This window comes from Myotis nattereri (genome assembly GCF_964212035.1).
Source record: "Myotis nattereri genome assembly, chromosome: 6".
Taxonomy (NCBI): domain Eukaryota; kingdom Metazoa; phylum Chordata; class Mammalia; order Chiroptera; family Vespertilionidae; genus Myotis; species Myotis nattereri.
The window spans coordinates 15,562,158-15,587,256 of record NC_138081.1 but is presented as its reverse complement, the minus strand read 5'-3'; the positions used below and the strand labels follow the sequence as shown (position 1 = coordinate 15,587,256).

General features: G+C 39.7%; 1 protein-coding gene across 2 annotated transcripts in view; it reads left to right on the top strand.

Annotated features, from left to right (window-relative positions):
- ZNF318 (zinc finger protein 318) overlaps positions 1 to 24,623 on the top strand; it is a 34,958-nt gene extending 10,335 nt beyond the window's left edge. Inside the window, exons 4-9 of one of the 2 annotated variants that reach the window (XM_081093929.1) lie at positions 1,769 to 1,868; positions 4,292 to 4,596; positions 13,178 to 13,381; positions 13,843 to 13,942; positions 14,818 to 14,936; positions 15,204 to 19,573. In XM_081093929.1, coding sequence (XP_080950055.1) covers positions 1,769 to 1,868; positions 4,292 to 4,596; positions 13,178 to 13,381; positions 13,843 to 13,942; positions 14,818 to 14,936; positions 15,204 to 18,524 — 4,149 coding nt within the window. In that variant the 3' untranslated portion in view covers positions 18,525 to 19,573. Of the gene's footprint in view, positions 1 to 1,768; positions 1,869 to 4,291; positions 4,597 to 13,177; positions 13,382 to 13,842; positions 13,943 to 14,817; positions 14,937 to 15,203; positions 19,574 to 24,477 lie in introns of those variants that run through there. The other variant, XM_081093930.1, reaches the window with a different exon arrangement.
- Positions 24,624 to 25,099: the final 476 nt, after the last annotated feature.

Here is a 25,099-nt window from a genome sequence, read left to right as displayed (position 1 = left end):
CCCCAAAAATAGATAAATCTATTTTTCATCCCACTAAGTTTTGGATCCTTTTCTTGTAGTGATTATGGGTCAATATCTAATAAATAGTTGTTCATCAGTTAAACCAAGAAATAAATTTTTCTTGTTCTGGTTTATTTTAGAGTCTAGGAATCACATTTTTTATAACACTTTTTTTTAAAAGCAGTTTTTTTTTTATACTATCAGGTTCATGGGGTTCCCAAGCTGTAAGAAGGGGTCAGTGGCTGTGGTAAAGATATAATTCTATATGTTTTAAGGGAGTAGGTAAAAATTTTGTAGGGACATACAATTCTAAGTAGAAGAATTTTGAATGGAAAAATTGATACATATTGTTAATTTTAAAGGTCCTTAAAAACTAATAACACACTTTGATTAGGAACATAAAAATGTAATACATTTGTATACATTTGATTTGCTAATAAAATAATACCTGAGAAGAAAAAATTAAAAAAAAAACGAGGGCCAATCTCATTTTTTTTCCAGTTTAGAAGAAATTTAGCTAATCCTTGAGAAGACAAAAAAAAAAAATCTTAATTTTCCATTGTAATTGGATACCCTGAATTTTTATTTTGTTGAAATCTTTTGGGTAAGGAGGGTAGGTTCAAAAAAGACAAAACTTAAGACTGCAGAAACACTGTTTGGAGACTGAGTGCTTTTTTTTTTTTTTTTTTTTTAGTTAATTTTCACCTGAGGATATTTTTCCATTGACTTTTAGAGAGAGTGAAAGGGAGAGAGACAGAGAGAACCATCAGTGTGAGAGAGAGACATCAATTGGTTGCCTCCTACACATGCCCCGACCAGGGGTCCTGCAACCAAGGTACATGTCTGGCCCTAGGTCCCACTAAATCGAACCTGGGACCCTTCAGTCCACAGATTGATGCTCTATCCTCGACCCAGCTAGGGCGAGACTGAGTGCTTTCATTTAAGAACCTAGCACAGCCGTGGGCAAACTACGGCCTGCGGGCCATATCCGGCCCGTTTGAAATGAATAAAACTATTGAAAAAAAAGACCGTACCCTTTTATGTAATGATGTTTACTTTGAATTTATATTAGTTCACACAAACACTCCATCCATGCTTTTGTTCCGGTCCTCCGGTCCAGTTTAAGAACCCAATGTGGCCCTTGAGTCAAAAAGTTTGCCCACCCCTGACGTAGCACGTAAGTCAGGGTTGATAACACAGGTGTTTCACACTTGCCCATTATGGACAAGCCATATTTGTTTTTTTCCATTAGGTGGTAGTAAAACAGTCGAAAGATCATGAGCTTTAGGTCATTTATACCTAGATTTTAAATACTCTTACTATATGACCCTGGATATGTTACTTAATCTTTCACAACTTCAATTTCCTTATTGTAAAACAGAGATAATGTCATGAAGATTAAATAAAATGGTATATGTAATGCAACTAACAGTGCCTCACCCATAATGCAGATTAGTTTCCTTGATGGTTCTTTTTGCTTTTAGAGCTACTATCTAGCAGTTGCTGTCAGTAGTGTTAGGTTAAAATTAATAGTGTAATGCTTCCTGCATAAAAATAATACTTTTTGGGCAATGTAGCTCTGGAAAGGCTAATTCAGTTCTGGAATTTGGATTGGAATAAAACCACCTTTACTATAAAGTCAGAGCCTCTGTGTGCAGGCATTTAGATGATCACATTCAGATACTACCTAGCATGCGGGCTATGGATGAGTGCAGTAGGAAAGGGAAGATGTTGGAGGCTGAAGCACTTACCATTTTGTACTTTGCAGGTTATTGAAGAGAGGGAAAAACTAAAGAGTGACCAGGAAGCTCGCCAGAAGAAAATGTACTATCTCAGGACTGAGTTGGAGCGACTTCATAAACAACAAGGTATCAGACACTCCTTTGTATGACTGCCTTTTTGTAGTAACTTGAGTAGGAGACCCAAATGAAGCTCTCTGGGGACTCTCAAACAGGTTCAGTGACCTGAAGTCTCACTTAAAAAATTTTTTTTAGATAATTAGACTTATAGAAACGATATAATTGTAGTATAAATAATTGGCAGGTATTCTCCATGATTATTAGCATTTTACTGTATTTGCTCTATCCTTATTTCCCTTCTCTCAAACTATGTGTGTGTGTGTGTGTGTGTGTATGTAATTTTTCCTGAGTCAGCATGTATCTCCTAACAATAAAGAATTGATTTGCATAACCATAATACATTTAACAAAATTAGAAAATTAGCAGTAATACTAGTCTACTGATATTATTCATTTTTCACCAGTTGTCCAAATAATGTCCTAAAGCAAAAGAATATGCAAGTTTATGCATTGCATTCCGTTGTCATGTTCTTTTAGTCTCCTTTAATCTGTAACAATTTCTGAATCTTTTTATTTCATGACATTGACATTTTAGAAAAGGTCACATTTTGTAGTCTGTCCTTTAATTTTGGTGTGTCTGATGTTTATTTAATTCAGGTTGTGAATTTTAGGCAGGAACATCACAGAAGTGATGCTGAGTTCATATCAAGTGTTGCTTTGTCCCATTACTGTTGATATCAACTTTGATCATTTGGTTAAGGTGGTGTCTGCCAGGTTTCTCCACTGTAAAGTTACTATTTTAACCTTTTTTTAGTAAGTATCTTATAGGGGAAATACATTGAGACTATGTAATATTCAGTTGCTCCTCAAACTTCTGCCTGCTAGTTTTAGCATTTATTGATGTTCTTGCCTGAATGAGTTGATATTATGATAGTTGTTAGTGATTTTCTAATTTCATCATTCTGTCTTCATTAGTTGACTTTTTGTTGTTAGGAGGAGCTTCCCACCCACCTCTCCTTCTCCATTTATTTATCCATTCATATCAGTCAACTCATGGATTCTCCATTCAATAAATTATAATAAAATGCTTTCAATATTTGTTTTTATGCTCAAATTGTCCCAAATTTGGTCAGTGGGATCCCTTTAGGTTGACTCCTGTGTTCTTTTAATATGTCCCTATCATTTTTTTGAGTACTTGCTCACTTTTGGCCCCAAAAGATGTTACATGATACCTCTTTTTTTTTTTTTTTCTTTTCTTTTCTTTTTTTTTTTTTTGGTAATCCTCACCCAAGGATATTTTTTCCATTGATTTATAGAGAGAGTAGAAAGGAATGGCGGGGGGTGGAGGGTGGCAGCGCGGGGGGCGGGGGGCGTGGGGAGAGAGAGAAACATCAGTGTGAGAGAGACACATCAATTGGTTGCCTCCTGCATATGCCCCGATGGGGGCCAAGAATCGAACCTGCAACCCAAGTACGTGAACCCTGACCCTTCATTGCATGGGCCAACACTCTAACAACTGAGCCACACCAGCCAAGGCCCATGATATCTCTTTTGATTTTTCTCTTCATCTATGCTTTTAAGAATTAATATACACCCCAAGGAAAGGACATAACAAGGTTTCTAAATACTACAGCTTGGTGATAATAATGGAAAATTAGAGTGTGAGAAGGTATCATTTCTTCTGTTTCGGTTTGGACTATTTAGGGATAAGAATCTTAGTTACTAATCCTGTGAGGATTAATTCATGAGGACCTGCCATTTGGATAGGAGATAACATTAAGTGAGCCTTAGGCAAAACTTAAAACTCAATGTAGGCATTGGTGAAGGGTCCCTTAAATCAGACAAAGTCAAATATGTGACTAATTTTTGCTCTCTGAATAATTCTTTCCTTCTTTGGAGATGACAGCCTCTGGATTCATAGTTACATCATTTATTAACCTTTTTAGAGACTCATGCACACAAACTTGTATATACCATTTTGGGGATTCATGGAGCCCCTGAAGGCAGTCTGTAGGTTCCTTAGCTAATAAACCCCGTATGAAAGATAATGTACGCCCTAACCGGTTTGGCTCAGTGGATAGAGCGTCAGCCTGTGGACTCAAGGGTCCCAGGTTCGATTCCGGTCAAGGGCATGTACCTTGGTTGCAGGCACATCCCCAGTGGGGAGTGTGCAGGAGGCAGCTAATCGATGTTTCTCTCTCATCGATGTTCTAACTCTCTATCCCTCTCCCTTCCTCTCTGTAAAAAATCAATAAAATATATTAAAAAAAAAAAGAAAGAAAGATAATGTACTAGTAATCACTCTTCCTTTACCTCCATAGAAACTTCACTTCAACCAGCCCATGTGGAAGGAGAGTTTCACTTGCTTTTTAAAAGTTTTATGGGAGAAAATGTCGTGACCATAAAGTCTTGAGAGTTTACTACTTATGACTGAAAAATAATGTCTTAACTTACTTTCTTCGTGTTTCTTTCTGTTGACATTTGACTACTCAGGGGAAATGCTGCGCAAGAAACGAAGGGAGAAAGATGGCCACAAAGACCCTCTCCTGGTGGAAGTGAGTCGGCTTCAGGATAACATTATGAAGGATATTGCAGAACTTCGACAAGAGGCAGAAGAGGCCGAAAAGAAGCAGTCTGAACTGGACAAAGTGGCTCAGATCTTGGGAATTAACATTTTGGACAAATCCCAGAAGTCTTCAAATGACTATAAAGAGTCTACCGAGAAGCCTGGGAAAACAGAAAAATCTAAGAGCCCAGAAAAAGTATCAACGTACTCAAACTCCTCTTCGAAAAGCAAGGTAAAAACTCAACTTTTTCATTTCTATTTTTTTTAATTTTCATGGCCTCCTAAAGAAGCTTTCTAATTAACCGTTTTCTTAGCTTCCCTTTCCAACCTGTTCTTACTCTTGTTAGAGTTTTGTAAAGCATTGATCGATCAGATACTCTCCAGAATTTTAGCAGTTCCCCATTGCTGACAAGGTAGAATCCCAAACCCTTAGTAGTCAGGGCCCTCCATGTTCTTGTTCTAGCATTTACTCCAGTTTTAGCTTCTGATCTTACCATAATATATATATCATTTTGTGGGTTCATATTTTGCAACAAGGTTGTACATTTCAGTTCTCAAATCAGTACAGTAAAACCTTGATGTAATGGGCTAATTTGGGCAAGGGGGTATCTTTTAAAGCCAAGAGTCTGTTATATAATAAAGTAGGTTTTCAAAATGCATGTTAAAATGTTGACAAATTAGTTAATCAGTTTTTACTTACGTAGACATAGTTGTGTAATTAAACTTAAGTGTGTATGAGGAGAAACCAAGATGGTGGCATAGGTAAACACCTGAAATTGCTGCCTCGCACAACCACTTCAAAAATACAACTAAAAAACATAACGGACATCATCCAGAACTACAGGAAGGCTGGCTGAGTGGAAATTCTACAACTTGAAGGAAAGAGAAAAACACACTCAGACTCAGAGGAGGTGTAGAAGTAAAGTGCAGAGGTACGGAGGTGCATGCGGAAAGGGCTGGCAACTGAGGACACGGTTGTATTTTTCAATCAGGAGGGAGTCACAAGCTCCCGACTGCTCTGAACTGTAGTTCCCAGCGAGTATCTGGGGACCCAGACTCATATGGGGAGAAACTGGACTGTCTGGCGTTAGGCGAAACTTGAGGGCAGCTTTCTCTCAGAGGTGCTTGCAGTGATTATCGCGGGACACTGAGACCTGGGGCCTCTTAGGGTAGGGATGAGGATCAGCCATAGCTGTTTGCTCCGCCCTGTTGATTCCCTGAGACCCACCCCACCCAAGCTGTGCGCAGAGGCTTTTGCATATGAATGGCCTGGCCCTTTGCAATCTAAAATTACCTAACAAACTGCAGCTGGGTCAGAGAGACCCAGAACTTCCAAAAGAAGGCCCAAGGCCCCCCAGCAGCTTGCATTGCTTCACAGCTGGGCCTCATCTAGGCACCTCCAAACCCCAAACAAAGAAGAGGAATCTGCAGATCTCTCCATAGCTCCTGCTCCCAGTGATACCTAAAACAATCAAGGCTTAACTACAACAAGACTGCACACAAAGCCCACAAGGGGGTGCACCAAGAGTGTCCAACTCAGGTAATTGGGGAGGCTGAGCCACTGGGCCCTATAGGACACCTAGCACAGAAAGCCACTATGTCAACACAGGGAAGCAGCCAAAATGTGGAGACAAAAAAACAGGTCACAAATAACAGAAATGGAGGAAAGCAAACTACTGGATATAGAGTTCAAAACCACGGTTATAAAGTTTTTCAAGAATTTTCTAGAAACCTCCAATAAATTTAGTGAGACCCTTGATAAATCTAGTGAGACCCACAAGGATATGAAAAAGGACGAACTAGAAATTAAGCATACACTGACTGAAATAAAGAATATCATACAGAGATCCAACAGCAGACTAGAGGATAACAAGAATCAAGTCAAAGATTTGAAATACGAAGAAGCAAAAAATACCCATCTGGAAAAGCAAAAAGAAAAAAGAATTCAAAAATATGAAGATAGTGTAAAGAGCCTCTGGGACAACTTCAAGCCTACCAACATCCAAATTATGGGGGTGCCAGATGAAGAGAGAGAGCAAGATATTGAAAACCTATTTGAAGAAATAATGACAGAAAACTTCCCCCACCTGGTGAAAGAAATAGACTTACAAGTCCAAGAAGTGCAGAGAACCCCAAACAAAAGGAATCCAAAAAGGACCACACCAAGACACATCATAATTAAAATGCCAAGAGCAAAAGACAAAGAGAGAATCTTAAAAGCAGCAAGAGAAAAACGGTTAGTTACCTACAAGGGAGTACCCAAACGATTGTCAGCTGATTTCTCAACAGAAACTTTGCAGGCCAGAAGGGAGTGGCAAGAAATATTCAAAGTGATGAACAGCAAAAACCTACAACCAAGATTACTTTACCCAGCAAAGCTATCATTCAGAATTGAAGGTTAGATAAAGAGCTTCACAGATAAGGAAAAGCTAAAGGAGTTCATCACCACCAAACCAGTATTATATGAAATGCTGAAAGATATTCTTTAAGAAGAGGAAGGAGAAGAAAAAGGTAAAGATAAAAATTATGAACAACAAATACATATCTATCAACAAGTGAACCTAAAAAGTGAATAAAAAAATCTGATGTACAGAATAAACTGGTGAATATAATAGAATCAGGGGCATAGAAAGGGAGTGGACTGACAATTCTTGGGGCAAAGGGGTGTGGGGGGTGCAGAAAGAGACTGGACAAAAATTGTACACCTATGGATGAGGACAGTGGCGGCGGGGGGGGGTAAGGGCAGAGGGTGGGGTGGGAACCGGGTGGAGGGGAGCTATGGGGGGAAAAAAGAGGAACAACTGTAATAATCTGAACAATAAAGATTTTATTTTAAAAAAAATTAAGTGTGTATGAAATGTTTAATTTCACATAAAAGTTTTTTATATGTATTACTATAATTTTAAATTTAGCCCCTTTTAAAAGCACTCGTTGGGCCTCTTACTGATGACCCACTGAGCCGTCAAGAAAGGGCAAAGGAAAAATACCGCTTTTGGGTGAAGCGGCAGTGTGTTGTGTTGCTTTGCTTCAATCGGTGGTGTGACAAGGAAAAAAATAAAAATAAATAAATTTATACTGAATAGGTCTAATAAATGCGTGCATTCACCAGTCACCACGAGTAAACAAATGCACATAGCTGGGGCATGGCTTAACGTGTATCAGAATATCATTGGCCTGAACATGTTAAAACTGTTGCAGAAAGTCCTATTACATGACAACAGAACCAGTTACCTCCCACTCAATGCACAACCTGTGATCAAGTGATAATCATTCACTGAACACTGTTTATGAGTGATGACTCTTGGATTTAAATATGTAGACATTAGTTGTATCTATGTAATATTTATTTATGTCAGCAAAATTAACTACAGTGTTTTTTCCAACATATGGCCTATTCACTAAAATTTGTTAAAAATAACAGTGAATTAGCCCTGGCTGGTGATCTCAGTGGTTAGAGTGTCGGCTCATGCACCAAAGGGTCTTGGGTTCAATTCCCAGTGAAGGGCATGTGCCTGGGTTGCGGGTTCACTCCCCATCCCCTAGTTGGGGTGTGTGTGGGAGGCAACCAGGCGATGTGTCTCTCACATTAATGTTTCTCTCTATTGCTCTTTGTCCCTCTTTCCCTCCCTCCCTTCTACTCTCTCTGAAAAGCAATGGAAAAAATATCCTCTGGTGAGGATTAACAAAAACAAAGAAACAAATAAAAACATTGAATTAACAACAACAAAAATAACCTGTTAATTTAATTATAAGTAAATCTTGGTTAAAGGCATTTTAAAATTAACAAGGTGTTAATTTTCACATATAACATACAGACCAGAAATTTTGTCCATTAAATCTGAAGTCCATTATATTGAGGTCTGCAAAATGGAGGGTTTGCTGTATTTGATAGAGGAATCACTGACTCTCAGAAATGCTTCTTTCCTTGCCTGCTATCACACTTCTTTCCTTCCAGGTATGCTGGCTGCTGCTGATTAGTCTCCTTTACTGCCTATTCTCTTGTACCTGATCTTTAACTAGTTTAGTTCTTCTCTCCAAAATTCTGCTTTCTCCTTAGGTCATTTTATCCAGTTGTACGCTGAAACACCATGCTGACATCTAATTTTATAATGATTCTTTTGAGGTCCAAATCTAAGAGTCCAAGAGACTACTCATCATTGATTTCTACTTAAATGTCTCAGACACGTCAACATATCCTAAACTACACTACTGATTGTACTGAACCTCTCTAACTTTTTCTCCCTCTGGTGTTACCCAACTCAATGAGTGGCACTACCGTCCAACAGTTTTCATGACAACGACCTGAAAGGCATTCTGAGTGCTTTCCTCTCCCTTGCTGCTTTATACCAAATTCTACCTGCTCTCCCTCCAAAGTAAATGTTAATTCCATCCATTTCACTATCTCCATTGCCATCCAAGTTCAAGCACCTTCAATTCTTTTTTCTTTTTAAAATATATTTTTATTGATTTCAGAGAGGAAGGAAGAGGGAGAGAGAGATAGAAACATCAATGATGAAAGAGAATCATCGGTCGGCTGCCTCCTGCATGTCCCCTACTGGGGATCAAGCCCGCAACCTGGGTATGTGCCTTTGACCAGAATCAAACCTGAGACCCTTCAGTTCACAGGCTGACGTTCTATCCACTGAGCCAAACCAGCTACGGCCACCTTCAATTCTTGCTTGTACTGCTACACTCCTTTTTCTTTCTCCAGATACAGCCAGTGATTACGGTACTCCCTACCTACCTCTTCACCCTCATTTATGCATCTTTTCTCCCTGGCTCACTATAATTTCATTACTAGCCTTTTCATTCCGAAAATTTGTCATTACATGAAATGTCTTTACATCTTCTCTTCCCTATGATTATCATGCAAACCCCACTCTTTCCTTATCCCTTCTAACTAATTCATATTCATCATTTCAGGTTGCAGCTTAAATAAATTCCAACTCCCTTCCTTGATTTCCCAAACTGTTAAAATTGCCTGATATAGACTCACAATAATTCCAATTTTTTGCCTTAGCATTTTTAAAATATATTTTTATTGATTTCAGAGGAAGGAAGAGGGAGAGAGAAAGATAGAAACATAAATGATGAGAGAATCATTGATCAGCTGCCTCCTGCACATCCCCCACTGGGGATCAAGCTGCAACCTGGGCATGTGCCCTGACTGGGAATTGAACCGTGACCTCCTGGTTCATAGGTTGACACTGAGCCATGCTGGCTGGGCTGTCTTTGCATTTATGACAGTTATAATTATATAATTGCATGTGTTTCCCCAATTAGATTTTAAGGTGCAAGGGATAGGGACTATATCTGTCTTATTCTTCAGTATAGTCCCCAATATGTAGCTCAGTGCCTGGCACATAGTAAATGAGTAGTGCTCAATAAAAATTACATCTTATACTCCTACTACCTCAAAATGCTTGCTCTTTTCTAGATGTTCAATATGCTATTTGCCCCTCTAATTTTGCATTAATAATCCTCTTAGTCTAGTGTAATCTTTCTCCCAACCTCACTCATTCACTAAAGTCCAACTTGAATACTGCTTTCTCCATGAAGGATTCCTGAGTTCTACCCAGATTTAGTCAGCCCTTCTTTAATACTTCTATAATATATTACTTTGTTTCTTTGTAAGATGTATTACATCCTATCATATTTAAAACATGATCTACAGTATGTCTATTCTCATGCCTGTCTCTTCTAGTAAATGAGAACTTCCTGAGAATACAAGAGTATAACTTATTTATCTTTGTGTTTCCCATGGCATCCATTATGTCTAGTATATATAGATGCTAAGTTCATGTTTGGGGTATAGAGAAGAGGATATTCTGTATACTATATTCACCAAAACCTAATTATTCTGTATCTTCCTGGGAGAGTTCTCTTACTCAACCAGGTAAGACTATGTATACTCTTTTATACCAGGGTCATTAAGTTCAGAGCTTTTAATGGGAGAAGAGCTTAAATGTTCTGGCCCTTTGTAGTTGAGTTATACATTGTTTGTGGTTCTGTGTATTCACCAACCTCATGATAATCTATCATCTTTGAGTCTTCATGTTCTCTGAAGCTAACAGGCATATGTTGCAATTCAATTTTCATTTCAGCAGTAAGGAACATTATATCTGTAACCTCTTTACTACCTGTTTTTGGTATTTCTTCTTTCTTTGCCTCTCTTTAAAATGCATATTTGGTTTTCGATTTTCTATTCATTTCATAAAAATAAACACATATTTCCATAATTTTATTCACCTAGACCACTATTATTAATACCTTGTTGTGTATTATTCCAAATACTCTTCTTCTGTTCATTAATTTCACAAATACTTACTGATCTCTAAGAAAGTGCCAGGCACTATTCTAGATATGGGAAGTATAGCAGGGAACTGTATAGACAAAGTTCTTGTTCTTTATTCTCATGAAATAGGAGCAGATAGACAATAAATAAACAAGTTCAGGTTAAGTAATGACAAGTGCCTAAAAAAAGGAAAACAGGAAAGGGATATAGAGTAGTTAGGGAAAGTTTTTTGGATAAAGTAACATTTGATATTCTATGCCTATTCACATATCTATTGATTATTCAAATGTATTTTGTTACAAACTTTTCTCAGTAAATAATGAACACCTTTTCATGTCAATAAATACACTTCTTTGCCCTAGTCCAGTGATCGGCAAACTCATTAGTCAACAGAGCCAAATGTCAACAGTACAATGATTGAAATTTCTTTTGAGAGCCAAATTTTTTAAACTTAAACTATATAGGTAGGTACATTGTTATTAACTTAATTAGGGTACTCCTAAGGCTTAGGAAGAGCCACACTCAAGGGGCCAAAGAGCTGCATGTGGCTCGCGAGCCGCAGTTTGCCGACTACTGCCCTAATCGGTTTGGCTTAGTGGATAGAGCATCGGCCTGCTAACTGAAAGGTCCCAGGTTTATTTCTAGTCAAGGGCACATGCCTGGGTTGTGGGCTCGATCCCCAGTGGGGGACTTGCAGGAGGCAGCTGATCCATGATTCTCTCTCATCATGGATGTTTCTAGCTCTCTCTCCCTCTTCCTTCCTCTCTGAAATCAATAAAAATATATATTTTTTAAAAATAAAATAAATGTCAAGGAGTAAAATTGCTGGGTCAAAGAGTATAAAGAATTTGAGGTATGTAATATATATTTCTAGATTATCTTCCAGAAAGATGGTGCCAGTTAATACTCACCAGCAATGTATGCAAATGCCCAACCCTTACCTGCTGGGTGTGATTTCTCTAGTGACTCTCAAATAATACTCTAGTAGGGAAAGATTATCTTTGGCGTGCTAATTGCTTTCGTTTCTCAATCCTGTCCTTTTCCCACCAGTCAGTATTATAGGTGACGAGTTCCCTGATCTTGTCCACTATGGAACTGCATGTATACTTAACCCATTCTGTGTTCCAAAATTATCTTAAAAAAAAAAAAAAAATATATATATATATATATATATACACACACACACACACATATATATACACATATATATGTATATATGTGTATATATGTATATATATATATTTTTTTTTATAGATTTCAGAGAAGGAAGAGGGAGAGAAAGATACAAACATCAGTGATGAGAGAGAATCACTCACTGATTGGCTGCCTCCTGCATGACCCACACTGGGGATTGAGCCTGCAACCCAGGCGTATGCTCTCACTGGGAATTGTACCACGACCTCCTGGTTCATAGGTCGACACTCAACTACTGAACCACGCTGGCCAGGCTCCAAAATTATCTTTTTTCTTTTACTCCCCAACATTAACCAAAATTCTTATTTCCTAAGTGTCTTGTTCTCAGCTTACTGACAAATGAATTTATACTAAAATATTTATTATTGATAACTTAATGTTTGGGAGTGATATATTTTAAAAGAGGATTCATGTTAACTGAGAGATGTTAAATTGGTGGTATATAATACCAATAGTGGTATTTTAGGTGGTTAGAACTATTTTACCCAGCCCTAGCAGGTTTGTCTCAGCAGATAGAGCGTTGGCCTACAGACTGAAGGGTCCTGGGTTAAATTCCAGTCAAGGTCACATGCCTGGTTTGTGGGCTCAATCCCCAGTTGGGGATGTGCAGGAGACAGCCATTTAGTGATTCTGTCTCATCATTGATGTTTCTATCTCTCTCCCTCTCCCTTCTTCTCTGAAATAAATAAAAATATATATTTTTTAAAAAGATATTTTACCCAGATTCTGTTGTCATCCCACATATAGACTACTATCTGCTTTGTGTACAACATCAGCCCTGCTCTCTCCAGTGTTCCATACCAGTAAGCATCTGTGATAAGTGAGTTGACTGTCATCTATTCTCTGCATTTGCGTAACCTGTCAGTTACCTTTTCCATTTGGGTTTTCTTCCCTGCATAGTGGTCATTATGATTTTTAAATTTAACTGTTATATTTAATTGCATAGGTAACACTTTCAACATTTACCAACGGGTATACAATAAAAAGATTCTTACCTATTCGTTTTCTCTACTTCCCCTTCCAAGAGGCAGCCAGCATTCCAATAATCTTGAGTATTCTTCTAGATGATGTAGGATATATAAGTAAATATATTGCCATTGTGATTTATTCTCCATGAGGAGATAGCATTATGGAGTCTAATTAGTTATGTTTGAGCCTTACAGACTTCTTGTGGACTTTACCCCAGTTTATGGAGCTTTAGGTACTGGAAATATGATCATACAGGCCTATTTCTATAATTGTGATAGTCGACCTCTTTTCTGAGAGAAGACAGATCTAGACTACCTTGAATTCCTTCTAAGTGCAGGGTTTTTTTCCCCTGTAGGAATCAAAGGTAAACAATGAGAATTCTTGTACTAAGAGCCCCAAGCCTGCAGAGAGCCTCCAGCCAACTACTAAGCAATTTGATCAGCCCATTGCTGCCTATGAGTATTATGATGCTGGCAATCACTGGTGCAAGGACTGCAACACCATCTGTGGGACCATGTTTGACTTCTTCACCCATATGCACAATAAGAAGCACGCACAGGTAGGTACTCTGTCCTCTGTTATTTCTATTCTCACCCATCTTCCCCTCAAACTTCTATACCCCCATCTGCATTACAAAGCTGGCAAATGAAACATTCTCATATGGGCAGGAGCCCCAATATGAAGAGCCAAGAGATACCAGCAAAGGAGACACCATCCCCAGAGCTCAGTCTAGGGGACCTGCCTGTAACTAAACACCATGACAAGTGTAAGTGAGGCTTCAGTCTCTTTTGATTCCTTGAGTACCTGATTATTTGTTTCATTTTATCCATTGCTGGTACTTGCTCTAACATTTGTTTACCTTTTCCACAGGTGATTTCCATTTAAACAGTTGGCAGAGCGGGTGGGGGTGGGTAGCTGGGGACGTCTGGTCCCCCCTGGTGTGTGGGGAGAAAGAAAAAGAAAAGCGGGTCATTGAGTTTTTAGTGCTGTTGTGTGAGCACCTCTGCCTCTTGCAAATAGACATTGGATCCCTACAACAGACCTTGGGCTTCAAAGACCCAGAATGAGGCCAAGCAAGATGCTGTAAAGCGCACTGACAAGATAACTGTTCCTGCAAAAGGTATGTTTCCTCTCTACCATTTTTGTGATTTCCTTATATTCAGCCAAGGAGGTATCCCTGAACTAAAGTGTTAGGAAGCAGCATAGGGTGAGACATAAATACTTTTGATAAAACTGTAAGAATGCCTTATGCGTGTAAAGCAGTCTACTAAGTCATGAAGAAATATAGAACTATGTTAGACAAGAATGCTCCCTATCCAAATGGCCAAAAATCAAACTGATATTAAACATGTAGACGACTTAAAAATATAATTTACTTTGTCACTGGATTATGCACTAAAATCTTACTTATTTGGAATCCAGATGAAAAAGAACAATAAGGTGCAATAATTTAACTGCCTTTTCAGCTAAGTTATATTTTTGAATGGTCATTGGTAAGGGAGTAAAATGAGAAATAGAAAGTTTCTTTATCTTTAAATTTCTCGATTTCATTCCTTCATAAGTAGTCAATGCTGCTACATCCTTTAGATCTGAAGGAGGTTGATGATTTCTGAGTAATTAATACCAATATGACAGATCCTCATACAGATGGTACTAGGCTAACTGTTTGGGAGTATAGTTTTTCAATCTCCTAAAATACTTAGTGCTGGTTGGAGTTTGAGAAGAATTGGCAATAGAAATGTGTCTGGCACAGGAAACTCCTGAATATACCAATTAGGTATATACCAAGAGGTAGAAGGCATAGATCCTGAGTTCAAGCTTTAAGTTGGAAAGACTGTGCCATTGAAATTCATCTAAATACTGCTACTTACTCAAAGTGGGTAAGGTCCTCTGTATATTAACATTTTACTGTAAAGGGGAAGTGGGATTTCCCTTGGTTGCTGTCATCCTGGGTGGAAATAACTTAGTTTCTTGACTTTCTTCCACTTCCTCCAGGCTCTGAGTTTCTGATTCCCATCACTGGATATTATTGCCAGCTCTGTGAGGAATTTTTGGGGGATTCAATTTCTGGAGAGCAACATGTGAAGGGTCACCAACACAATGAGAAATATAAGGTTGGTTTCTGTAATTGCCTGTGGAGTTTCCCACTTTCTGCAGTAATCCTTTTGCCTTTGTCAAACAAGTTGAGAGCCAGAAAAAAATCATTAACACTTCAAATTCCATATGATCACTAGGAAATTCTCAATTCTAATGAGAGATGCTGACCTGATAGAACCATCTATATCCTTGAGGAAGATGATGTCTAGGGATTAGTGGGGTCAAGATTTTCTCTCTTATAGTATTTAGACCAGTTGTTGAGCCTTTATCTTTTCTCTTCCCAGAAATATGTGGTTGAAAACCCATTATATGAGGAGCGACGGAATCTGGACCACCAAGCTGGCTTGGCTGTGGTCCTAGAGACAGAACGCCGACGTCAGAGTGAGCTAAAGCGCAAACTCACTGAGAAACTAAAGGAAGAGAAAAAAGAAAAAAAGGCAAAGATCATGAAAGATGTAAAGGAAGATGACAAGGTCTTTGAGGAATTAGAGGACCAACTCTCTGAGGACAGTAACTCCCCTGGAAAGGCTGAAAACAAGAGGAAGGGTAGCATTAAACTACAATTAAAAGAAGAAGTAAAGAAAGAATCACCAGCATCTTCCTCTTTTGGAAAATTCAGCTGGAAGAAGCCAGAAAAAGAGGAGGAAAAAAGTTCAGTGGCCCAAAGTATGCCCAAGGAAGAGACCGTGGAAAGCAGTAAGGACAAAGAGGATGGCAAAACTGAAGCTGGGAAGGCAAAGCCCATCAAAATCAAGCTATCTGGGAAAACTGTTGTTGCACATACTAGCCCTTGGATGCCTGTTGTGACAACTTCAACCCAGACTAAGATCCGACCCAACCTGCCTATTCCATCCACAGTTCTCCGTAAGTCAGGGTTAGCCACAGTCAGCAAGCCAGCTCCTCTTAACACCTTTCTATCCATCAAGTCCTCTGGAACCACTGCTAAACCTCTGCCAGTGGTTAAAGAATCTTCATCTGATCTCCTCTTGCCTCCTGATATCATCTCCAAAGCATTTGGAGGGGAAGAAGTGATTCTAAAAGGGTCTCCAGAGGAAAAAATGATGCTGGCTGAAAAGAATGAGCCATCCCATATACCTGAACAAATGCTTCCACCTCCACCACCACCTCCTCCACCCCCACCCCCACCACCCCCAGTTATACCTCATCCAGCTGCAACTGCTCCTTCTGCTCAAGCAAAGTCTGTTTTGGCTCCAGTAAAATCAAACCCAACTGTATCTCACACTCTCAGCCCTGGCTTGCTGGGTCCTAACATTTTGAATCCAGTGTTGCCGGCAGCCATCATGGTCTCAGCACAGCCAACTGCCATTCCTTCAGATGAGACAGCTCCTGGGGTGAGTGAGAGTGACCGGGACCAGACCCTATTCTCTGTGTTAGTGCGTCCACCACCTCCCCTCTCAAGTGTGTTCAGTGAACAAGCCAAAAAATTGGAAAAGCGAAATTCATGCTTAGCCACAGCCAATGCTAAGGACCTGTATGACATATTCTACAGTAGTGGTGGAAAGGGGGGCCCTGAGACTAAGCTGAGTGGTGGTCCATTGGCCAATGGGGAAAATAACAACTTTTCTAAAGCCGAAAGTTCAGACACCTTTTCCACTTCTACTTTGAACAGCAGTGCATCCCAAGAGGAGTTGCCTCGAGATAGAAGTTTGGTTTCTGCTCCTTCATTTGGAAACCCTAAAAAACCCATTGCAAAAACTCCGGTGTCCCTAGGGAAATGGTCCGTTGTAGGCTCAAAAAGCAGAGGCAGCAGCTTTGGTTTCCTACAGCCTCTGACAAGGTTGTGTCAAAGCAAGCCTTATGAAACTATTACCCCAAAGACAGACACTTTGGCTTTGTGGACTTCTAGCTCCTTCCAGGGTGTCACTAATAGGGATATAGCTCCAGAGGGAAAAATTGAGGTTGACCTGGGAGAGCCAGGGCCACCAGGTGTAGAGCCATCCCCTAGGCTGTCAGATAAACACTGTAAAATCATGGAATCTCAGAAATTGGTAGAAACCCATCTTATGAAATCTGGTAACATGGATGAGGAAAGCCAAAAGCTTCACCAATCTAAGGACTGTGGAGAAAGTCAGATAGAGGCAAACACTGAACTAAAAGAAAGGGGAGCAAAGCTCTCTGAGAGGATGGTAGAAAAGGGAATAGGCATCAGTGTTGGACCCAATAATATAGAGGATTCTAATTTGAATCATAGGAACAGATACATGTGGGAGGGGAAAATAGAACAGCACAAATTGCAAATGACTGACAAAAAGATGGAACACTCCAAGAAATTGATGATAGGAAGTGAAACTCAAAGTAAAGTAGTGATTGAATTGAGTGCACAGACTCTCTCTTCCACAAAGGCAAAAATAGACTCATTTCCACCGAAAGCTAGGTCTTTACTCCAGAACCCACAAGACACAACTGTGAAAATTTCTACTCCAGAATTGCTTCTTCAGTCCCCAGCCAGATCAGATACATATATAACAGATTGTGCACAGGAGCAAGGAGTTTCAACTGGTAGTGAGTACCTAGAAAATTCAACTCCAGAATCAGCTTCTAGAGCTTCAAGGTACAGAAGTCTCAAATTCAAGAGAGAAAGATCGAAAGATTTTCAGGGTGAATTGATTTGTGAACTGGCTGGTTGGGATGAGAACAAGAAGCCAGAGACTGGGGAGAGCCAGGAGAAACCAGAAGCAGATGCCCTGGAGCTACGAGATATTCACCCACAATTAACAGTGACAGTAGAGAGCAAGGCCTTAGAAGACTTAGAAGTTACAGACTTGAAAGTAGAAAAGCTTGCTGCCCTCGGGAACCTTGGGGATTTGGGTGTTGATTTCTGCAATACTCAAGGAGACCCAGCACATAGATCCCCAACTGCCCTGTCTCAGAAATTGTATGAAGAAAATACTTTGTCAACTATAGGATGTAATGCCCCACTTCTCACTGACATTGAACCAATCCAATCCTTTTCTGAGTTTCCATTAGATTCTCCCCAAAACCCGGTGCTTAACTTTGAAGCAGAGGGTGAACAAACCTCATCTAATCCCAGAAGTGGGAGGATCACTCCCAACATTTTGAAAACTGGACATCCTATAGAAAATGTTGACTTTGGCTTGGGGAGTCTAGAGGGGACACATCAGGCCCTTGACCTGTTAGCAGGAGGAATGATGCCTGAGGAAGTAGAAGGAACTTCTCAATTAGAGAAACAAGGTTCACTCTGTTTGGAATCAGAAACAAACCCCGCAGGCCTTGGGCCATCTCCTTGCCTTCCAGACCTTGTTGACTTTGTCGCACGGACATCTGGAGTTCAGAAAGAGAAGTTATGTTCTCATCTCTCTATGCCAGGTGACCCTTCTGAGTGTAGTTCCTTAGACATGGTACCACTACAGCCAGAAATAGTGAATGCATCCATCACAGGGGTAGCAGTTCCTCATGTAGATGAAGATAATGAAAACCCTTTGAATTTGGTAAAATCTTTGGCTTCCCAGTCCTCTACAAGGGATCAGGTAGTTGGAGGCAATATTGTCACTCAGGAAATACTTGCACGAGAAGCTGCAGTTGATGCCATCCAGAACAACACAGAATCCAGTGTTCACAACTAGTAAATATCCAGAGCTGCTTGTGGATGAATCAAATTGACTTCTAGAAATCCAGTGCCCAAATGATCCAGGACTATTTGGCTATCTCATCTGGAACCTACACCATGATGTGCAGTCAGCATCTAAATGTTCATGGAAGAAAAAAATATTTACCTCCTTTCCTTCTTTCCCTTTCTCCTTAAGATATCAGACAAAGCAATCATAATTTCTATACATATCTGTAAAAAAGTATTTTCTGTTAAAATTTTTTGCCAATTTATTTTCTCCTACTTTGTCATTAAAATCAAATGTCTATCTGGCTTACCACATAGTGTGCTTTGATTATATTTTTGCCTTTGACTCTGCCATTTCTGAAATGTGGGGGAGGAGGAAGAACTGACTTCTCCAATTGCTGTGTTGTATCCCCACCCAATTTTCTGGGCAGCTTGATGGGTCTTTGGGAGAAACACAAGAAAGCCTACAGAAATGGAAAACTGATGAAGGAAAGATTGTTCCTCTATTAGGCTTCCATTTGGATGGGCCTGCCTTAAGTTTGTTTACTGTTTACTTCCTTGTGGCATGTCAACCCCCATACTCTCCTCATTCTGTTGCTTTTGCTTGAAATGGTCTTACTAACTCACAAATCTGTTTGGAAATGGCCTCAGTAAACATGGAAGAAAATCTAGCAGGCTCACTTTTGGAAGACGACAAATCGGTAAGGCTTATTCATAGCTTAGTGCCTGAAGCAGATATGCTTTTGGGGTCACTTTTATTTAGAAAATGGCCTTTGTTTATTGTATTGTGATGCAGTAATACTTTGTGTTAAATTGCGTAGCAGTCATTTCTGTTCTGAAGAGGTAGAAGATCTGAAACTTGTTCTGGGATTGGATTTATTCTCTGTTCCACAACCCATATGTATTCCTTTCTCTACCTCTCCCAAGTTATTTCCACCATAGTGTGATGTTTTGGGTTGTACATTTTGTTCAAAAGATTAAAGAATTTATGAGTTGGCTTGGATAAGTTTAACTTTATTTTTAATGTGTTAATTACTTGGAATAAATGTGTTAATCTCATGTTTCTTTCTGGATTTTTGTTTTGAAACCACACACATTTGACATCCACAGGAAAACTAACTCAATGAATCCCCACTGCTCTATTTTCTATACTCCCTCCAGTTTTTTAGGGCTTTCTTTATGTCAGATTGTTAGATTATAGTCTGTGCTCCAGTGCTGCCTAGATGGGTAGTAAATAGTGGACAGTGGTCTAGTTTTGGCATCTTCCAAAACTTGTGAAACTTTTTATATAACCTTGTGTTGACTCTCCCTATGCTCCTCTGGGAACTGAGCTTCCCCAAGAACACTCATGTTCTTGCTGAGAGTGCTCTTGGGAATCAGGGAGCTTGGTCCTCAGGTATTCGAACATCAGTTGTCAGCAGTCTATAAACTCTCAACAGAGGCTTCAGAGTCTTGTTCTCCCCCAACCTCCCCTACCCCAACTTTCAAAAATAATGCAAAGTTGCTAATCTTTTTTCTTAAGAATTCTTTTTGTCCCTATTTCCTTGTGTGCAGAGCTGTAGAATCCCTACTTTGAGTTTGGGGGACTATTTGCTTTTTCTAGAGCCTTGACTAATATTTATTTCGAAGTTGTCTTGGCCTCTCTTCATGTTGTGGAAAGGGCACAGTTTAGGTTCTTTAATGTTCCTCAGCCATTTGCCTTGCTATGATTTGGGACATGTTACTTCACCTCATGATGCCACAGGGAGCCCCCTCCCCCCTTCTTTAAGATGAAGATTATTATCTCCATCTCAGCACCAAATGTGTACACTGGTCAGGCCTCCTGAGTAGTTGTTTAGGGCTGCTTTTTTAGGCTGAAGCCTGAATTCAATGCACTTTTCTGGCCTGGAAACCAGACTGATTCAGAAGGCTAGCTATGAACAGCTATCTTCAGAGAAAATAAAAGTTTAAGATGCCAATTGTTACTGATTTTCAGCACTGATCCCTTAGTAAGTTCCACCACCCTTTGGGGAAAGGTGGGTAAGTTTAGAGAAAGAGTGACAGAATATACTCCTAACCTCACTTCATCTCTGAGGGAGGTAGAATGTTTTTCCAGGTCAGAAGGGGACCACTTGGGAAGGGAAGGGAAAGGAAGGGAAGAGAAGCAAAATTTAGGAAGGGCAGAACTAATTCAAGTAGCTGGGACTGGAGTACTTTGAGCAACTCCTCTTATACTCTCTTGATAACTTAAAGCTTTATGCTAAAGGCATCTGCCATTCTCAAAGTTTTTCTAGAATAATGCTCCTTATAACAGCTGAAGCAACAGTATTCTTCATATCTGCCTTGAAACCAGCAGAGGGAGAGCTTTTAGGATTCTGTGGTCTGAGCAGGAAGTGTTGCTGGCTTCCTCTAGTCAGTGGGATCTGCTTTGAAGCCCATCCAGAGAAGCCATGTGAAAGAAAGGGCAGAACTCTAACCCAGTCACTAGCTTCTAGAGCAGCGGTTCTCAACCTGTGGGTCTCGACCCCTTTGGGGGTCGAATGACCCTTTCACAGGGGTCGCCTAAATACATCCTGCATATCAGATATTTACATTATGATTCATAACAGTAGCAAAATTAGAGTTATGAAGTAGCAACGAAAATAATTTTATGGTTGGGGGTCACCACAACATGAGGAACTGTATTAAAGGGTCGCGGCATTAGGAAGGTTGAGAACCACTGTCCTAGAGTTTCAGTACCATCATGATATGGAATACATTTTTACCTTAGTAGACAAAGGCACACACAGGGAGTGTCCCTAATCTTAACATGTGGCTTATGGAATATAACTTTTAAATATCTGCAAACATCAGAAGCAGTTTTTATTGGATCCTCTCAACTGTGAGAACAATTGAGCAGTTAGGTTTAAATTTGGTCAAACACTTAATTTTTACTTAAGTTGTATAAATAACTCTCTAAAAATTTCCCTTGGTTTTGTGAATGGAGACCTCTTGTTTTATAAGCCATCTTTCTCCTATTCACAGCTAGCTTCAGGGCACATAATACTCTTAATAACCTTTCTATTAAGTATTCCCACTTTACCGCATGCCACTCCATCTCTTTAAAAAAATCTAAAAAGTAAAAAAGTTATCTAATGTTTTGGTAGTAAAGCATGACGGAACATATGCCCATTTACCAGATTACCAGGTTCAGGGATTGAGGAAGAATGGGGAGAGGTGTGTGTGTATTTAGGGTTGGAGTGGGGGTTGGAGTTACAGTATACAGACATCCAATGGGGACGTTAAGTATTTATATTTTAAAGGGTAGAGGTGAGTTCAGAGAGGAAATGGCATAAAAAGGAAGTGAGGTGGGGTTTTAAAAATACATCCCTAAAACTTAGTTCTCACTTCAACAAAGCTTACCTACCAAGACCAGGATGAGAATCTAATGAGCAAGATTTTCATTTATTAACAATTTTTTGAGAAAATGGACAAATGAAAATTGTTTGGGGTTGTGAGCACATTTCTTCTATGTGGAGTTTAATTTTGCAATAATGTTTACATAATTTTAAATAGAAAAATATGCATACAATGACAATATTCATTGATAAGCCAAGCTGTTGAACTTACAATGAAAATCTTTTGCCCTTAAAAAAAAAAAAATCGCCGAGGCTGGTTTGGCTCAGTGGATAGAGCATCGGCCTGCGGACTGAAGGGTCCCGGGTTCGATTCCGGTCAAGGGCATGTACCTGGGTTGCGGGCACATCCGCAGTGGGAGATGTGCAGGAGGCAGCTGATCGATGTTTCTCTCTCATCGATGTTTCTGACTATCTCTCTCCCTTCCTCTCTGTGGAAAATCAATAAAATATATTAAAAAAAAAAAAATCACTGCCCTGGCTGGGTAGCTCAGTTGGTTGGAGCATTGTCCTGATTTTAGTCCCCAGTGAGGGCACATACAAGACTCAACCAGTGGGTGCATAGATAGGTAGAGCAACGAATTGATATTTCTCACTGCTTTTCTCTGTCTAAAATCAACCAATACATTAAAAAAAAAATCACCATCCTGATTTGCCCTCAACCCTTAAACATTTTCAAAAGACCATGTACATTTTCATTGTAGCACTTAATGTGATTGTAATTTGACATTTATGTGTTTCTTTGATTCATATTGCCTCCCTTCCCCTCAACTAGATTACTAACTCCCCAAAGTAGTCTGTCATTGCTTACTGTTTTTTACCATTGTATTTACAGTGCATAGTTGCCTGGCACAAAAGAGTGCGCAATAAAAGTTCATTTAAAAAGTCAGTGTGGGGCCCTGGCCGGTGTTACTCGGTGGTTAGAGCATTGTCCTGTGCACCGAAGGGTTGTGGGCTGATTCCCTGTTGGGGCGCGTAACCAATCAATGTTTCTTTCCCATACATGTTCTCTTCCTCTCCCTTTCCCTTCCTCTCTCTAGAATCAATGAAAACAAACAAAACAGTCCTGGGGTAGGATTTAAAAAAAAAATAGAAGCAATGTGGTAATAGTAACTATTTTTTATTAACTGATTATTAATACTTAGCAATTTATAAGTGGGTAAAAGCTATACATTGATTGTATTTGTTGGATGCTTAGTACTGCACAAGCCAGCTGTCTGTCCTCTTGCTTCTGTCCTGGATCTCTGTATACAAAGCACTGTCTATTACAATGAGTGCATGTCAAGGCTGCCAGTGACCCCTTCATTTCAATAGCATTCTGGAATAGTGGTGTCAGGCCAGAAGGGGGACACACTGGCCCTGAAACTCCTAGAAGAAAAATTGAGGATGGGAAATGGGGGTAAACTGACCTTAGAGTTAGCAATAAAAGGCTTTGGGGACTCTGATTTTCAGATGACTCCCTTTCTCCTTCCAGCCAGATTTTATAGGCATGTTGAAGTTAGTTGGTCAAACTCCAGATCTCTCTGATTTGGCTGAAGGAATAATTCAACCCTTTATGGCTCAACATCATCTTGTCACCTCATCAAAACTACATCAAGCTGCCAATTTTATTCTGTAAGGAAGCAGAAACATTAACCAAAAAAGGTTGCTTTTGGAAGAGGGATGCTTTCACTTTTTATTTTGTATCTTTTTTGTTTCAAACATTCTGACCATGAAATGCATTTATATAAAATAAAATATTCTATACACAAAACATGTACACACACATATAAAATATGTAATATTTATGTCAGGAAGTGTTTTTTGGTGCTGTGGAATGATAGACCAGGTTTTTCTTTTTCCTTCTATATACTTTATATATTAAAAAATTGTTTTGTTTTTTTAAGTTGTGTGTCTCCCACTCAGTGCATTCCTGTCTTCACTCCTCTTGTCTGTTTTCCATCATTAAAAATAGGTCTTGCTGCTTTTCCCTCAAGACTCCCTAGATTCCTCTAACTCCCATCAAGGCTGGGCAAAACACACTCTTTAAGAATCTCTGTTCTTGATGAAAACCATTTTTTTTCTTCTTCCTCTCTTCTGTTCCCTTTCTCTTGCCCTGATATCTGTTGAGCTGGTTATGTATTTCCTTTCATGCTGTATAAGCACTTGGATTTATATTACATAAATCAAGATTCCTTTTTTCACAAAGCTTATTTTAATAAAGGTACTCTATATATCACAAAGTCTTCGTTGCATGCAAAAAGACAACTCATATCCAGATGTATTGATTGGAAGCTTAACCGGCTTTTCCTTCTACTTGTTGAGGATCAGGCAAGAAAGGAGTTTTGTAGACAATAAGGGAAATGAGCATGCTTAATGGAAGTGAATGAGCAGGGTAAAAATGGAGTCAGAGTTAAATAATGGTAGAGGATGTAGAGAAAGAAAGCAAAGAGATAAAACCAACCATATTAAGGTATTATTTTTCTCTTATCTCTCTGCTACTTTGTCCTTGCTAAAGTTCTATCCAGCCCTCCTATAGCATACCTACATAAGGATAAATTATGATGACATTTACTGACCCTTCACCTACCTATCCTCCTTTCTTTTCAGGAGTAATTGCAGAAGCCTTCAGATTTCCAGAAGGAAGGACTACTGAAGACATCTCTGCCCCAGTGATAGAAGCCACAGGTACCACAGAAATGATGAGTGTCCTTGGGGCCAATAGGCAGTCACCTCTAGAGTCTGACTTCCAGAAGGTGGGTATGGCTTCTGGGGCAGGAGTGGGTTGTGGAGGAGGTCCTGTCATTTTAGCTGCTAGTAAATGGTGAATTGGGTGAGCAAATATGTATGTACTAGAGGCCTAGTGCATGAAATTTGTGCACTCGGGTGGGGGGGCCCTCAGCCCAGCCTGTGCCCTCTCGCAATCTGGGAGCCCTCGGCAGATGTCCAACTGCCGTGGAGGTGAGAGAGGCTCCCGCTACTGCCGGTGCACTTGCCAGCCGTGAACCCGGCTCCTGTGTTGAATGTCTGCCTCCTGGTGGTCTGTGTGCATCATAGTGACCGGTCGTTCCACTGTTTGGTCGATTTGCATATTGGCCTTTTATTATATAGCATGTCAGTAGAGGAGGAACAAGATGAAGAGAGGCATAGGAGAGAGATGTTTTAAACTTGCCACTCCTCATCTCAAATCATCTTCTAACTTCCATCAATCATTTTGTGCCATAATACTTAT